General features: G+C 45.5%; 1 protein-coding gene and 1 long non-coding RNA gene across 15 annotated transcripts in view; one reads left to right on the forward strand and one right to left on the reverse strand.

Moving 5' to 3' along the window:
• Positions 1-16924, forward strand: part of PDZD2 (PDZ domain containing 2) — a 404529-nt gene that overhangs the window by 178521 nt on the left and 209084 nt on the right. For 2 of the 14 annotated variants that reach the window (XM_086361290.1, XM_086361298.1), the window contains exon 1: positions 14753-14985. The exons of 8 other annotated variants lie outside the window; for them this stretch is intronic. Coding sequence is in view for 1 of the 6 variants with exons in the window: in XM_086361289.1 (XP_086217415.1) it covers positions 14004-14098 (95 nt within the window). In the remaining 5 variants the exon portion in view is untranslated. Of the gene's footprint in view, positions 1-13988; positions 14099-14182; positions 14986-16924 lie in introns of those variants that run through there. 4 more of the 14 variants (XM_086361289.1, XM_086361297.1, XM_086361295.1 and 1 more) reach the window with 4 other exon arrangements.
• Positions 13397-14563, reverse strand: LOC147350186 (uncharacterized). Its single transcript, XR_015148631.1, has 2 exons — positions 14423-14563; positions 13397-13742 (listed from the first exon to the last, which is right to left on the reverse strand). It is a non-coding gene; the product is annotated as an uncharacterized LOC147350186 (long non-coding RNA).

Raw genomic sequence — 16924 nt, forward strand, 5'->3', positions numbered from 1 at the left:
CTTCCTAACCAGCCCACCTGGGGACCATCCAGGTCTCATCATATTCTTTTAAGATCTATTTTTATTTTTTAATTGGCATATAATTCCTATACAACAAAGTGAATCAGCCGTATGCATACATACATCCCCTCTCTCTTGAGCCTTCCTGCCACCCCTCTAGGTCAGCACAGAGCTAAGCTCCCTGTGCTATATAGCAGCTTCCCACTATCTATCTATTTTACACATACTAGTGTATCACCAAAAAATCTACAAATGATAAATGCTGGAGAGGGTGTGGAGAAAAGGGAATCCTCTTGCACTGTTGATGGGAATGTATATTGGTACTGCCACTATGGAGAACAGTATGGAGAGTCCTTTAAAAAAATTAAAAATAGAATTATGACATGACCCAGCAATCCCACCCCTGGACATCTACCCAGGGAAAAACCACAATTCAGAAAGAAGCATGTACCCCAATGTTCTCATCAGATCTTGAATACTACTCTGGTTCCCTCTCTTGAGTTTTATCCACAGTCTCTCGCAATCCCAGTTACTCTCTGTGCAAACTGGAAACTAATTGCAAAGGTATAGCTCCTCTTCATGTCCTTTCCCCTAGACGTACATTTATGAATGGGTTAAACTCTCCACTCCTGGAGTAATGCTACATGTGCCCTTTTTGTGGCACCATTTAATAAACCTCATGGCTTTGTAAACAACACGATTAAGATGTCCCCTGGGACTCTGGGAGGAATCCAGTTTATTCATGTGTGAGAAAATTGTTCAGGGTTTTATCTGAGACCTTGCTTTTCCCAACTAGGAACGTCTCTGGATAATGGAGAGCATTGGTAGACCAGACCAGAACTAGGATTGGGGTCCTGGAGTTGCTTTGCTGGATGGATTTCCTCGAGTTAGAGAGCATGGGGCAGTTAGGAAGAGGAATCTGATCCTTGCGGTCAATTTGTAAGACTCGGGGAACTACTTACTAGCCATTCAGTGTTTCCTTAATGTGGTTCACTGACTTGTAAAGAGGAGATGTTTTGACATGTCATCATAAGACAGAGCAAGTCAAGGTGAAGCCCTCGATTGAATGGTAATTGCTTGGGAACGGAAGAAGGGTCAAAATGGCTGAACTTAATGATGCAAAGAGTGATCATGGGAAGAGAATTATAAACTGAGCAAGGAAGGTTGGGCAGAGACAAGGGACTTCAAGTGAGCTATAAAGATGTTTGCAAACATGTCCTTGTAAGAGATGTCCATGAGAGTGAGAAACAGAGAACATAAAGGAAATTTTCAAGAGTTCCAAGTTTTAATAATGTATATGTGTTTTGTTTTCTGCATAATTATTTGCCTGTTAAGAGTAGATAACGATTTTTCTAACAACTCAGTAGCAAGTACAAACTAAGGTGTCAAAATTAAAATTTTATTTATGGAATTAAAAATTCCATACAATATTTGGGAATAATTACTAAAGAAGTACCCATTTTTCATCTAAAATTCTAATTTTACTGGGTCTTCTGTGTTGTGTCTGATGACATTAGCACAATCCTGTAGAAGGAAGGACACCAGCCCCAAGTAGATGAAGATATCCAGGGAGAGGGAATATCTCTAGGATACTACCCATTTTGATTCCACTAGAGTGTCTGTGAGCTTCCCAGGTGGCACAGTGGTTAAAGAACCCACCTGCCAACGCAGGAGACACAGGAGACTCAGGTTCAATGCCTGGGTCGGGAATATCTCCCAGAGTAGGTAATGGCAACCCACTCTAGTATTCTTGCCTGGAAGATCCCATGGCCAAAGTAACCTGGGGGGCTATAGTCCATGGGGTTGTAAAGAGTTGAACACACCTGAGGGGCTGAGCACACACACAGAGTGTCTAAAGAAGCCCTTCTGGGTAACACAGTGCTCACTGCTGGGAAGCCAGCGGGCCAGGGTGAGGTATGGTCCAGGCCTGGAGGTAGGCAGTGGCTACAGTGGGTGTTCCACTTCTAAATTTGTCCTGGGCAAGCCCGAGTTCTTGCAAACAGTTAAAATAGAAGACCCCATGAAATTAAAAGACGCTTACTCCTTGGAAGGAAAGTTATGTCCAACCTAGATAGCATATTCAAAAGCAGAGACATTACTTTGCCAACAAAGGTCCAGCTAGTCAAGGCTATGGTTTTTCCTGTGGTCATTTATGGATGTGAGAGTTGGACTGTGAAGAAAGCTGAGCGCCGAAGAATTGATGCTTTTGAACTGTGGTGTTGGAGAAGACTCTTGAGAGTCCCTTGGACTGCAAGGAGATCCAACCAGTCCATTCTGAAGGAGATCAGCCCTGGGATTTCTTTGGAAGGAATGATGCTAAAGCTGAAACTCCAGTACTTTGCCCACCTCATGCGAAGAGTTGAGTCATTGGAAAAGACTCTGATGCTGGGAGGGATTGGGGGCAGGAGAAGAAGGGGACGACAGAGGATGAGATGGCTGGATGGCATCACTGACTCGATGGACGTGAGTCTGGGTGAACTCTGGGAGTTGGTGATGGACAGGGAGGCCTGGTGTGCTGCAATTCATGGGGTCGCAAAGAGTCGAACATGACTGCGAGACTGAACTGAACTGAACTGTGGCCTGGAACAAGTCCAGGGAACTTTGGCTGGTCCAGGGATCAGGGCAAGGTGAACACAGAGTAGGAGCTTGATGGTACAGGCAAGGGAGGTAGAAACAAGGACTTGCTGGTATGTCCTTGAAGGGAAAACATCAAATCACATGCAGTTGATAGGGAATACACATTAATGGGATTAAGGCTGGGTGGAATTCTCTACCAGGTTAGCCGAAGTTCATGAATGCTTCTTGTAGAGGGTGGGACTGTTTTATTTTTATACTTAAATAATGAGATGGATTTAGGAAATCATATGGAAGGGAGTAGCTTCTCCACATAAGTGAGCTTACCCCTGGGAAACTTTCAAGATGGTAGGGGAGGGCCACTTTAAGCCCAACTTGTGTGAAGTCTTGACTGGATGGAGTGGCGGGATGAGCTAGGCTGTCGTGAGAGCAGAGGGCAGCGTAAGATATTCTGAAGGCTGTGAAGACGAAAAAATCAAAGTCCATGCTTAAAGAAGTAAAGTGAGAGTCAGCATACACCTTGGAGTGACCAAATGTAAAAGAAGTACAGTAGTTGCTGAGGAGATGTGTGCAGGCGGCCATGGCAGAGAGGGGGTGGGGGGGGGATGGGGGGGTCTGGTGATGAGGAATCCAGAGAAATCATTTTTGTAATTAAGGAATTGTCTCCTTCAACAAGTGCCACCAACAGGCTCACCTTTACTGAGAGCTTTATCAGCTGGGTGCACTAAGGCTCCAGAGATGAGTAAATTCCAATTTCTGCACTCAAGGGACTGACAGTCTAGCAGCGGCAGAGAGCTGTAAACAGAGCCATGCTGGAGTTTTATCTGAGATACAGGGGAAGTGTGGGCCTACAGAGACTCCAGAGGCCAGGCGCCATCTTGTCTTGCCTGGAGTCCTCACCCGTCTCCACGCCTCCATTCCGCTGGCCTCCCTGGAGCCAGTGTGATCATTCTGACATGGAAATCTGTTCATGTATTCCTCCGCTAAAAGCCTTTTAAGAATGAAGCCCAAGCTACTGGCTCACAAAGCCCAGTTTCTCCTCACTCTGCCTGCCCTGGACTTCTCCAGTGGTTCCGTGGTAATGAATCTGCCTGCCAATGCAGGAGACCTAGGTTCAGTGGTTCAGTGGTAATGAATCTGCCTGCCAATGCAGGAGACCTAGGTTCAGTGGTTCAGTGGTAATGAATCTGCCTGCCAATGCAGGAGACCTAGGTTCAGTCACTGGGTTGGGAAGATCCCTTGGTGAAGGGAATGGCTACCCACTCCAGTATTCTTGCCTGGAAAATTCCATGGACAGAGGAGCCTGATGGGCTACAGTCCATGGGGTTGCAAAGAGTCCCACAGGACTGAGCTACTAACACTTTCACTTTCACTCTGCCTCCAGCCAACCCTGCTTGCAGCCATGTTGAGCTTTTGCGTCCTCAGAGCACAAGAGCCCCTGTCTTCGCTCTGGACTTTTGCACTTGGCACTTCCTCTTCCTGGAGTCTTTTCTTCATTGTGCTAATGCCTGCTCATCCTCAGGGCTCAGCTTCCAGTCACGTCTTCTGGAAGCCTTCCCTGACCTTCCAGGTCTAATTAGGTGTCCCTGATGGACGTAGCAGTTACTCCACACTTCACTGTAACTAACGCCTGTTGCTTTTCTTTTTTAAACACTTTTGGCTGCGCTGCATCTTTAATGCAGTGTGCAGACTTGCTTCCTCAACCAGGATTGAACCCACGTGCCCTGCACTGGAAGGCAGATTCTTAACCACTGGACCACCAGGAAGTCCCCGCCTGTTGCTTTATTTGTCTTGTGGCCATCTCTAAGCTCACTGGGCCCATGGCCCGTGCTGCTCAGGTTTTCTCAGCACCTCGTGTCGCCCTTTGCTCAATAAGTCATATCCTAAAGTAAAGTTGTTTGCTAAATTAGACGTTTTCAGGGTTTAGGAAGAGACTTGTCCCGATTATCTTAGGTGATTGGGGGTCTATCAAAAGGATCTCTGCCACGTGCGGGCAACTTGGGGCTTCCTCAGCATTCCTAAGGGGAGATGAGTTATCAAGAAAGCCATCGCAGTAGTTGTTTCTTTTTTAATGATTTATTTATTGGCCTGACTAGGTCTTTGCTGCTGCCCTCAGGCTTTCTCTAGTTGCGGTGAGTGGGGTCTACTCTTCACTGCAGTGCGCAGGCTTCTCATTGCAGTGGCTTCTCTTGATGCGAGCACAGGCCCTAGGGCACATGGGCTCAGTAGTTGTGGCACACGGGCTTATTGTTCCTTGGCATGTGGGATCTTCCCAGACCAGGGATCAAATCTGTGTCCCCTGCTTTGGAAGATTAGTGTTGGAAGATGAACTGGTTTTCTCCAAGAGACCAAGGTAGGGAAGTGTGTGTTGCCTGAGGCAATTGGCTGCTTAACATCATCAGATTCTTTTGTTAAACATCAGTAGCCTCTGATGATTAGGAAAGGCTGAGAACGTTAAGGCCTCAGGGCCAGGTGGCAGGTTACCATGGGAGCAAGTCCTTGCCTCCTGCCACAGGTAGAGCGGGTATTAGCAAGGAAGTGTGGAAATAGTCCCACCGCCTGCTTGTATTACGTTGGGCAGCATCTGCCCTGCTGTTCTTGTAGGTGCTCCAATGGGCCCATTGTAGCAGGCTCACTCTGAAGGGCCTGCAGTAGTCCTCTGACTTTAGAATCACCTGACTTTATCATCAGACCCAGTGACAGAATCCTGCATTAACTGGGGGGACCCCACACACATGGAGTCTCACCGATGAAGCAGTACCCCCTGCATTCTTCCAGCTCAGCAGGCAAGGACAGAGGTGTTTGTACGAACCTTTCTAACCAACTTATCTCATTCCACAGATGGAAAACAGTATTTCTAACCTCCATTTCAGAAACTGCAGAACCTTCTGCTGAAAATTTAGGTAGTGATATTTCAGATGTGTGCTGCTGGGTGTGCTCTGATAAGTACCCTTCAAACGTCAGCTCATGGCCTCTGGAGTGTAGATTACTATTGTCATCACTTGATAGCCTATATCAAAATATTTTAAAATAAATCTCAGATGATACAAAGAATGGATAGGAACTTTCCAGACAAGGAACAAACATCAGCAAAACTCCTGAGTGAATTCACAGGTTAGCTTTTCTTAGTTGATGTGAATTAAGCCCATGTAAATAAACCAGGAGGAACTTAAACGTCGAAGATTTTTTTTCCCATTAAGGTCCATAGGAGTGGCTTGGCATCTTTTTTCATTTGTACAGTGGGAATAATAATAGTATCTGCCATGTGGGTATGAGGGGAGGAATAAAAGAGAACACAGAGAAAATCTTGGCATGATCCCGATACATAGTAAGTGCCCAATAAACATTAGCTACAATAGTTTTTACTGTTGTTGTTGTCGGTACTAAGACAGTAATAGTGGTTTTCCCAGTGCCTAAACCGATATCTGATTCATAGTAGGCACTCAACAAGTAATTTTAGGAATGAATGTTTTATACTCATTCATTCAACAACAATTTGTTGGGCACCCATATGTGCCAGACACAGTGCTAGGCTCCAGGAATAAGCTGGTAAACAAGGCCACAGTCTATAAGGGTAATCAGACAAGTGAATGGGCAGTGGAGATGCTATTGAAGCTGCAAAGATGGTCTCCAGTGTATTCCAGGGGAGGGTCAGGGTGGGAACCCAGCAGGTGGTGTCCGGAGAGGTGAATAGGAGTTGGTTAAAGGTGAATCCAGAAGGTGGTTAGAGTGCAAAGGACAATCCCAGCTTAGATATGTTTAGGCACCCAAGGCAAGAAAGAACCTATTTTGCTCTTATAGTTCCAGGCAGATAATTTAGTTCAGGTATTTAAGCTTAAAGATGACTAGAAATTCAAGTTAAGTTTTAGATTGTCTCATATACAGTCACACAAAAAATCATTCATGGATTCTGACTGTAAAAGATGAAGAATTCTTAAATTCTTAAGAATTTAAGAAGTAGGTGTTGCCACTCAGTCTGCAGAATGGGACATAGAAGAATCTTTTGGATTTCCCGTTTGTGTTAATGTGATTTATGCTGTATCCCAGAATGTAGGCTTTTATTCTTGGGTTTCCAGTTCTTGCAACCAATCTTACCGAACCTGTTGAAAGTTTCAAGTAATGACCACATGTCCTTTTTGCTTCCACGGTGTTTTTCAATCCATGTTCTGGAGGAAAGTTCACTTGACTGGGCTTTAGGTAATGTATGATTGTTGCAGGGGTGGGTGATTGATTTCCCACGTGGAAGAATAAATTCTTCCATGGTCTTCTGCCTGTTCTACTGTATCTTTAGGGTGGAGAATAGAATTAGATGAAGGAGCATTTGTAGACTAACAGCTAAATCACTTGGGAAGCCACCAGTGAGAAGGAGCTGGCCTTTGTCTTAGTTCTCCAGCTCTCCTAGGACGAAATTTAACATCACTTTCATTGGGCTCAGACCCCAGCATTATATTGAGTCTATTTCAGAATTCCTTTCATTGGGCATGGATATTTGAAGGTTCTGGTTCCAGGTTAATTGTGGTGGTTTAGTTGCTAAGTTGTGGCCAACTCTTGTGACCCCATGGGCTATAGCCCGCCAGGCTCCTCTGTCCATGGGGATTCTCCAGGCAAGAATACAGGAGTGGGTTGCCATTTTCTTCTCCAACCAGAACCTCTGCCATGAAAAGACCACACTCTCAAGTGTTTTCAGTGAAGTATCTTAGAACTCCTATATTCACTTACCCATTTATCCAAAGGTTTACTCAACAAAGATTTACTGAATACCTCCAATATGCACAGTACGAAAAATAAGGAAAGGGAAGAGAATGGAAACCTTTATTTTTGATACATTTTTAATAGCTTGTAGCAGAGTGTCTCAACCTTGGCACTCTTGCTACTGATATTTTGGATGGATAATCCTTTATTGTGGGGGCCTGCCCCATGCTTTTAGGATGTTTAGCAGTATTGTTGGTCTCTATCCACTAGATGCCCATAGTGCCCCCCCCCACACACACAGTTGTGACTATCAAAAATATCTCCATACATTGCCAAAGGTCCCTTGGGGGTCAAAATAGCTGGTAGTTGAAAATCACTATCTTACAATATCAGACATCATCCCATATTGTATCCTTCATATACATTGTCCCATTTAATCTCCCCTTTTCAGCAAGCCCTTGAGGATTATAGTTTGAATATGAGAATAGGAAGTGTTACATGATTACCTAGAGTCCCATGGGTAATAATTATGAGATTTGGACTTTAGTTCTAGATCTTCCCTATTCTTCTGTATCCCCAGACTGCCATGTAACACACAGTCCTGACTCCAAGAAACTTAAGATCTATTGGATTTGCTTGGTTATTTCCATAAGATGGTACAAAAAAATTTGAACGAACTTTTTGGCCAAACCAATAGTTGGAGAGATGTGTTATGAGTCAAGTCACGGTTGTGTTCACTGCAGAATAAGTGATGTGAGCACGCAGGAGAGAGGTGCATTAGGAAAGTCAAGGATCGCATCCTGCAGAGATTAGAATGCTCTTTGAATATTTATGGGCAAATATTTCGATTTGGATAGTAATTTTTTTGTTGAGCAGTGACAAGAGTTAAGATTTGGACAGGTAGCATCAAACAGCAATTAAGAGCAGGTGCTGGTTCCAACTGGAATCTGAGCTCCAGCTCCTCTGCTTACTAGTTGCGTGACCTATGAGCTAATTAGGTAATCTTTTGGCTCAGTTTTGTTTTTGATGGGTTGATAATAATAGTACATATTCTTAAGCCCCTGGGGGGAGGGCATGGCACCCACTCCAGTATTCTTGCTTGGAAAATCCCATGGACAGAAGAACCTGGGGAGCTATATTTCATAGGGTCGCAAAGAATCTGTCACAAACGAAGTGACTTAGCACACATTCTTAAGATTATAATACGAATTTAACGAGTTAATATGTAAAGGGCTTAGAAACAAGACCCAACATCCAGTAAGTGCTCAATAGATGCTGACTACTTAGTATTTGATTCTGTTGGACTTCAAATAATTTAGAATCTATATGGTAAATAATGGGAGTTTTGAATCAAGGCCTGCACAGGTATTGCAATCCCCCTTCCAGTGTTCATGGAAAATCATAAATTGGTTATCTTTGGGTCAGAAATCAGTGTCTGGTTCTAGAGCTATTCCTGAAGGACCTGTTCACATGGCTCAACATCTTTGTGGGGGCTTTGGAGTTGAAGCATCTAAGACATCTTTCCAACATCTTTCATTCAAAAGGAGAAAGAGGCAGCTTGAGGATCTGTTCAGACATTCATTCACTCACCCATCCATTCAGTCATCACTGACTGAGTATCTTTTTTATTCTAGGCATCATGTTTCTATTAACTACATCTGGAACGCCAGTAAGTCACCCCTCTGCCCATGTGTTGGCTGAAAGTTTATTGGAATTGTCACTGTTTAGTTTTAAGACAATTCAAAGTTATTTCTGTGGCTTGTGTTACAATCCTGAAGTTTCTTCTTGTGTTCCACTTGGTACCACTGCTGGGCTTTTTATTTTGTGGAGATCTGATGGCCCTGGATGTGGTTGGGGATCTTCTCCTGGGAATTTCCTCTTTCTTCCCCTCTCCAGCTTTTTATAGCTACATAAGGTTTAGATCTGCTCACAAACACTTGGGTAATTATGCCTCTCTCTGTTTATAAACTCAGGATAAATTGTCCTAATGGGAAAATATCTGTCCTTTGCCATAGTTTGGATCAAGGCTTTTAATTTTTTGTTTGTGTGTGGTTCGTTTGCCTTTCTAAAAATCATTTTGATGTCTGTTTCACTTATGAATCATCTATTGCTGATATACAACAGCACTCAGTAAACCCCACTAAAAATCTATTCTTGATCTAAAAGTAGTTGATGCTGGGAAAATGCAGCTCATACATATGCCTTTCTCATGGATACTGAATTAAAGGAAACAGTTGGATTTTAAGACTCTTAGGGAACATCTGATAAGAGGCCCATAGAAATGACCCACCAGAGCTTTGATCAGCAGCATGCTGGAAAAACACAATTCAGCTCAATTTGCTTTAAAGCATCAAAGTCATAATGCATTTGTATTCGTTCATTTAACAGTCATGAGACATCTACTATGAGCAAAATTAGACTATAAATGAATAGCTAGGTATTTCTTATTAATAAAATAGATTTTGATTAGATTTTTAGCTTTGTGGGAGACAGCAAAGCATACTTCTGATCAGAAGGCAAAATCAGCCCTTCCTCTATACTGGGAAAAAAACAACTATGTTTCCCAGGCTATGTAAACTTGTGGAAGACTTGGTTTTTAATCAGTTTGCACCAACAAGAATAGATGCTTCCTTTGCAATGTTTCCTCCCTCCCAAGAGCTAAAACTAATCAATGAGAGGCAGTAGTGTAGTGGTTAAGCATACCCTTTTGAGTCAGATTAAATAGGTTTGAATTGGGACTCCAACATTTACCAGCTGTGTTACTTAACCTCATTGTGTTACTTAACTGTGTTACTTAACTCAGTTTCTTTGTGTTAGAATAAGGCTAATAATTATATCTACTTCACAGGGATACTGAAAAAATTAATGAAATAGGCAACCTACATAAAGTAGCTAGCACAATGCCCAATATAACTGTAGGAAGAGTTTAATTCATAGCTATTATTATCATTATCATCATCAACTAATATTTGTGTGCTCATTAAACAAAAAGGAATGCTGTCCTGGGGCTTCCCTGGTGACTCAGTGGTAAAGAATGCACCTGTTAACGCAGGAGACTCGGGTTTGATCCCTTCAGTTGGGAAGATCCTCTGGAGAAGGAAATGGCAACTGCTCCAGTATTCTTGCCTGGAGAATTGCATGGACAGAGGACCCTGGTGGGCTACAGTCCTTGGGGATCGCAAAGAGTCAGACATGGCTTAGCGACTAAACAAAAACAATGATGTCCTATATATAGAAACAATATAGAGGACTGCATCTATAAAATATGCTTACCAGTGTCAGAAGTTGAGTGTATTTTTAGAGATACCACCCAATAAACCAGAAAGGATAACCTGGGCACATCTGGGATTTCAATCCAGGACGTCTCCCACCCAAAGTGAAAATCATACCCCTAGACCAACGAGCCACCCCTCAACATTCAGGAAACTAAGATTATGGCTTCTGGTCCCATCACTTCATGGCAAATAGGGAAACAATGGAAACAGTGACAGACTCCTTTGGGGCTCCAAAATCACTGCAGATGGTGACAGCCACCATGAAATTAAAAGACACTTGCTCCTTGGAAGAAAAGTTATGACCAACCTACACAGCATATAAAAAGCGAAGACATTACTTTGTCAACAAAGGTCTGTCTAGTCAAGGCTATGGTTTTTCCAGTAGTCATGTACAGATGTGAGAGTTGGACTATAAAGAAAGCTGAGTGCCAAAGAATTGATGCTTCTGAACTGTGGTGTTGGAGAAGACTCTTTGAGAGTCCCTTGGACAGCAAGGAGATCCAACCAGTCCATCCTAAAGGAAATCAGTCCTGAATATTCATTAGAAGGACTGATGCTGAAGCTGAAAGTCCAATACTTTGGCCACCTGATGTGAAGAACTGACTCACTGGAAAAGACCTTGATGCTGGGAAAGATTGAAAGCGTGAGGAGAAGGGGACGACAGAGGATGAGATGGTTGGATGGCATCACCAACTCAATGGACATGAGTTTGAGTAGGCTCTGGGAGTTGGTGATGGACAGGGAAGCCTGGCATGCTGCAGCCCATGGGGTTGCAAAGAGTCGGACACGACTGAGTGACTGAACTGAACTACCCAATAAACAAAGGTCTGATGAGATGTGCGAATATGTTTGAAGAGAGAATTGTATTCTCACAGCACCCTGTTTCTGACTTAGGGAACACGGATCTTAGGACCACTGCCCCCCACATTAATGGGGTGATGAGAACTACTGCAGCCCTAGAAGGAAAGGAAAGGAGTTCTCCAGCCTGGCTTCTGCCGAAACATGGAAGGAAGCCTATCTCTAGGATGGAGTCTGAGAGGTGAAGACTGCACAGTGATGTCAATGTCAAGTCAGTTACCATTAGCATCAAACATGTCCTCTTTGCGTCTGACCCACATTTTAATGTTGCATTTTGAGTCTTACCTCTTCTGTCTTCTGTAGAGATGAACAACAGCTGGTCGGTGTCCTCTCTATAATAACCTTTCAAATGGGAGGGGAAGACTGTTAAGTTTGCCTTTAGGCACTTTTTCACTCTAGACTAAACAACTCCAAATCCTTTAACCTTCCCTCATAGGTTCTATTTTCTCTCTCTTTAATCATTTTGGTTTTCTTCTGGACCCTTTCCAGTGTCTCCACTTTGCCCTTAAAATAAGGGGCCTCAGACTGGACCTACCATCCTATTAAGGGTCTGTCTGCTGCCAAATTCTTTATCATGGGGGAGGGAGATATGGGGATATACTTTCCTTTCATGTCAGACTCCCACCAAGCAAATTCACCCCGCTGTTGTATTGCTTATTTCTTATCAGTACAACACACAGATTCCTTTTAAATAACACGATCTGCTGTGATCCTCACATCTTTGTCAGTTTTTCTCCAATCTAGATATTAAGCCCCTTTTATGCCTGTCATTTGATCATTACCCCTCAGGATACTACTTTTGTAATCAGCCGTCACGCTGAACTTGAAACTTTTTCATGAAACATTTCCTTCATGTGTTGAAGCCAATTTGGATTCTCCTAGCATATCAGTAATTCCCACTGCAATTAATATTATTTGTAGACCCTGGGTGAGCTCAAAGCAATTTTAAGTATTATTTAAACCAGAGCTAGGGTAAAATTGGAGGCCATGTTTTAAGCACCCTTTTGTTTACTGAGCCATTGATCTCTTTTCCAGTCTGCAGTGAAACCCGGTGAGGAAAAGACAGACCAGATCGTATCTTTCTGGCTTGCTGATGAGAATGTCATATGCATTCAAAAGCTTTCCTGAAATTAAGATATTGTACAGATGTGGTCAAATTTTAATTCTCAGCACATACACACCCTAAACTGAGCTTAGGCACAGAGTTGCTGGGGGAAGAGGGAATATTTATTTGCATTATGCTTAAAATCATGGATTTCCTTTAAACAGCATTGATTTGCACATCATAAATTACATACCAGATGGAAGGAGTAGAGAGAGAAGAAAACTGGAAGTGGAGAAAGCAATCAGAAGGAAAAAAGGGAGCCCTTCTGAAATTATTATTAGAAGATTATTCAATTTGAACCTAATTCCCATAAAATTTATCAGATATGGAGATGCCACATAAAAGTATGCTAATGAATCCACCAGGACTACCACCTCCTGGCAGAAGAGAGGGGAAAGGGAAGTGGGGAGGAGCTAACATTCACTGCAACCCTTAGAATATATTGTAAGGCAGTCACTTTCTGTTAGAGACTTTTGATACACTTGGCTTTACCTAAAATCATCAGTCTAACTTGCTTTGACCCAGGAATTGCAATATTTTCAGGACTGGCTTTCGAAAGCTTGTTCTTACTGGCACATGCACTGTTCTCTTAATGTCCATTGTCACTGTTGGTTGCAGTGCCCATCCTTCCTTGAGATATCCTTTATCCTGGGGTCTTGTTTCCTTCCAGTATTTCCAAAGGAGGCATGTCTCTGGGTTTGCTGTTGTGCCAACTGGAAGGAAGCAACTGGGGGTGATTTCAGGGGGGGGTGATTATGATCAGTACTTACCATGTGCTCTGTGGGCTGCTTCCAAGAGTGGGCAGATGTCCAGGGGAGCCTGGACATGGGTTGGCCCCTCCCAGGCTCTCATTACCCTTTCCAGTGGCAATAATGATACTGAGAACTGAAGCTTTCTTTTGCCTGCTCCTTTTTAATTAATTGCTTTGAATTCTACCAGATTTGTCCATTGAAGAACTGTGGGACACCCAGGAAGTGAACGATAGCTTAGAGACACAGGGGTGGGGAGCCAGACTGGGGGCAAGATTCTGGCATGAACCCCATGGGGTGGGGTGGAGTGTGTGTGCCTGTGTGGCACGCAGCTTCAGGCTGTAGGGAGATTTGTGCCTTGCGACCACAGGAGGTCCCCAGATCTGTCCTTCCTCCTGGGAGCTCCAGCCTGGATCACTTCCGAAGCCAGGTGAAAACGTGCTTTGAGCAGAAGTTCCTTGATGGTTTGAGGTTTGGCACAGCGATGCTCTTCGTTTTCAACAAGTGTTCCAAGGGGGAAAAAGGAATAGAACACAATTGAAGTTTTGAAAAGCAACCTCTTCACGCAATGAAATGTGGGGCGACCCCATCCCCCTCCACAGGCCCTCACCCTTGCTCTAAGAAAAGCAAACACTGTTTTCCTGTCTTATTTGTATTCCCATTAATTTAAGACAGGAAGCCCTCAGTGGGTGTGATGTAAACAATTCAGCCTCGTGGGTCGGGCTTCCTCATCAGTTTGCAGCTGGAGAGATGTCTGCACCGCCCGAGCCCATTCATGTCTCTCCCGGGGATGGCTCGTTGACTGAACCCCGCAGAAGGCGGGAGGGGCGCGGGAGCCCGAGAAGGTATAAAGGAAATGCTTCAGTTGTGCAGTCACCGGCGGTTGTAATTCAGCAGTGGTAAATTTGGTTTCTCCAGCAGAAATAATCTCACTGCAGCTTTCTGGAAAGTTGCCTGCTAGATTGCCCAGTGCGATGGTTGTTGATTCTGGTGTGGGGCTCCCCCTCACCCCACCCCATCCCCAGTAAGGACCCATGCTGCCGCCGATTATGAAACGGAGCGGTTATGAAATGAATTGATGTCGGGGAGCTGGAGCTCCTCGCGGCGGCTGGAGGGAGAACTTTTGACCGGGCGAGGGTTATCTGGGTGGGGCGTTTTTCTCCTCAGACCTGCTCCCAGTTACCGCTGGAAGCTCCGGAGCAAGTTGACATAAACAAAAGGTGTCTGCATCAGAAACCCCAAACTCCCCGAATTCTCCCCGGTGCAGTTTCCTTTTCCGACTGGGAGGGGTTGGGGGTGGGGGGAGTGACCGGGGAAGGGGTTCTGGAATGCCGTGGAGTTTTGACAAGTGAGCCAGGGGAGTGACGAGGCGAGCCGGGATTCCATTACAGTCTTTTTCAAAACCTCCCAAGCCGGGCTGGCGGAGGGGGATCCTCCCGCAGACCTGCCGCGCTCGGAGCGGGGCGCTCGGGGCTCCCGGCGGGAACCGTGCTCCGGAAGGGCCGTCGGGGGGCGCGCAGGGGGCCTGCTTCCCGGGCGGGGCGCGCGCGCTGAGCGGCCCCGCCCCGCCCCGCCCGCGCCCAGCAGGTGATTAGGCTCCGGCTCGGCCCCGGGGTGTGCGAGCCCCGCCCGGGAGCGAGGATTACCCGGGGCCGGCTGCTCCCGACCGAACCTCAGCCGAAGACGTCGAGAGGAGACCCCCCGCCCCGCGAAGGTGACTTCAGAACTGGAGGTAGGAATCTGCTTTAGCAGACAAAAACCTCAGGCGTCCCCCATCCGATCCGGCTTTGGGGTGCCGACTGAGGCTGCCTGCGGGGGTGTGGAAATTTAGCCCCAGCCTCCTCCGAGAAACACCCGCCGCCGCCGAACGGCCGCGGCGCTCATCTCGCAGACCCCTTGGGTGTCGTGTTTTCGATTTGGGGGATTTGCGTGTTTATGGATGGTTTGTGCTCCTTGGGAGGAGTACCCGACGAGGAACTGGTTTGTCAATTACTAGACGGAAGGAGGCGCCCTGAGTGTGTGTATGTGTGTGTGTGTGAGCGGCGGGGTGGGGCGGGGGGGGAACGAGGGACAAGTCCGGGGGTCTCCAGAGCCAAGATCCTGACAGTTAAGGCGGAAAAGCTGTGCTGTTGAAGTCCAGGAAGGGAGAGAGGGTGTCCAGCAACCAGGCATCTGTTAACGCTGCCCTCATCCCCCTGCTTCTCGCTACGGCCAGCAGGGAATGAGTCCGTACAGCATAGCTGCCGCTCCTGCCAGCAGGAACTGTTTATGATCCCGCAAGTGCTTATAATCGCCTTTGGGGACAGATCTTCGCCCTGAACTACTAAACAGTCTGCTTGGACAACTCCCCCACCCCTAATTCACAAAATGTTTTGATTGTCTCATCCACCAATCAAAGGTTTTCAAGATGAGGGCTTTTGGGAAAGAGAATGACATTTTCTGTCCTGTCACAACTCTCCTAAGCAGTTTGTAAACACTAGGAGTGAAATCCAGTCAAATTTTGTCTGATGAGATGGGGTTGGTAAAGAGGAGGGAACTACAGCTGTCACCCTGGGAACCACTTCTGGGAAGAATAGATTTCTGTGAATGTAAATAGTAAATGCTTTTCGTAAAAATAGGTCAGGCTGAGTTTTATATCATAAGGGGGATGGCATAAACTCTAATGGAGAAGTATCTTTAAACACACACAAAATACAGTACTTTCAGCCTTTAGCCTTTGCATTCCTGTACTGTTTTGCAACTGTACATTGACTTTGCAGATGAATTGAAAAGGTACAAGGGGATCTGCCTTTGTGCTTATTCGCTGTTGTGTCCGACTCCTTTCGACCCCATGGACTATAGCCCACCAGGCTCCTCTGTCCATGGATTTTGCAGGCAGGAATATTGGAGCAGGTTGTCATTTCCTACTCCAGGGGATCTTCCTGACCCAGGGATCGAACCTGTGTCTCCTGCATTGGCAGGCGGATTCTTTACCATTGAGCCACATGGAAAGCCCCACAAGGGATTTTCTCTACCGCCGTATGCTAATCTGGCAGTTAATCTCACTAACCTGTAGAAGGCCACAGCCTCTTTTACTGAGGTGTTAACAAGGCCCACCTACAGTTAATTGCTTTCAGGGCTGCTGGTCAAACCCATTGTCCCTCCTGTACTGCCTCTGGGATCCACAGGTAGGTGGGCTTTAGGAAACCAGGCCTGTGCCAGGCTCTAAAAAAAAGTCCTCAGAGACTGCTACACAGAGAAGAAACAGAAATAGGATGCACCAGGTAAACTGATGGGGAAACCAGTGTGGACTCAGGGTTTCACGCTTGCCCACGCCCTTTCAGCCTTGAGCTCTGTGAGCTGGTGCAGCTGAGCGTAATTGTCTGAGGAGATAGAGTCAACTTCTTCTAACCCATGGGGGAAGGAAGACAGCCTGCCTAAAGAGCAGCAGGGTGTCCCCAAACCGCCTTTCTGCTTGCCTTCTTTATTCTGTAAGTTGACCAACCACATGCTTGACCCACACAGCTCCCTTTAATCCCGTATTCCTACTAATCTCAATAACTCAGGCAGGTCACACTCAGAAATTGTTTCCTTGAAGGGGAAGAGTGACCCCATTCCTGCCTGTTTCGTGGGCCATCGAGTTCTTGTCGCACCTGCTTTGCCAGGTGCTCAGCCTTTGCTGCCTTTAGCAT

Source organism: Bos grunniens, chromosome 20 (genome assembly GCF_055505025.1).
Source record: "Bos grunniens cultivar Pamir isolate PY7600 chromosome 20, Bosgru_T2T1.0, whole genome shotgun sequence".
NCBI classification, from domain to species: Eukaryota; Metazoa; Chordata; class Mammalia; order Artiodactyla; family Bovidae; genus Bos; species Bos grunniens.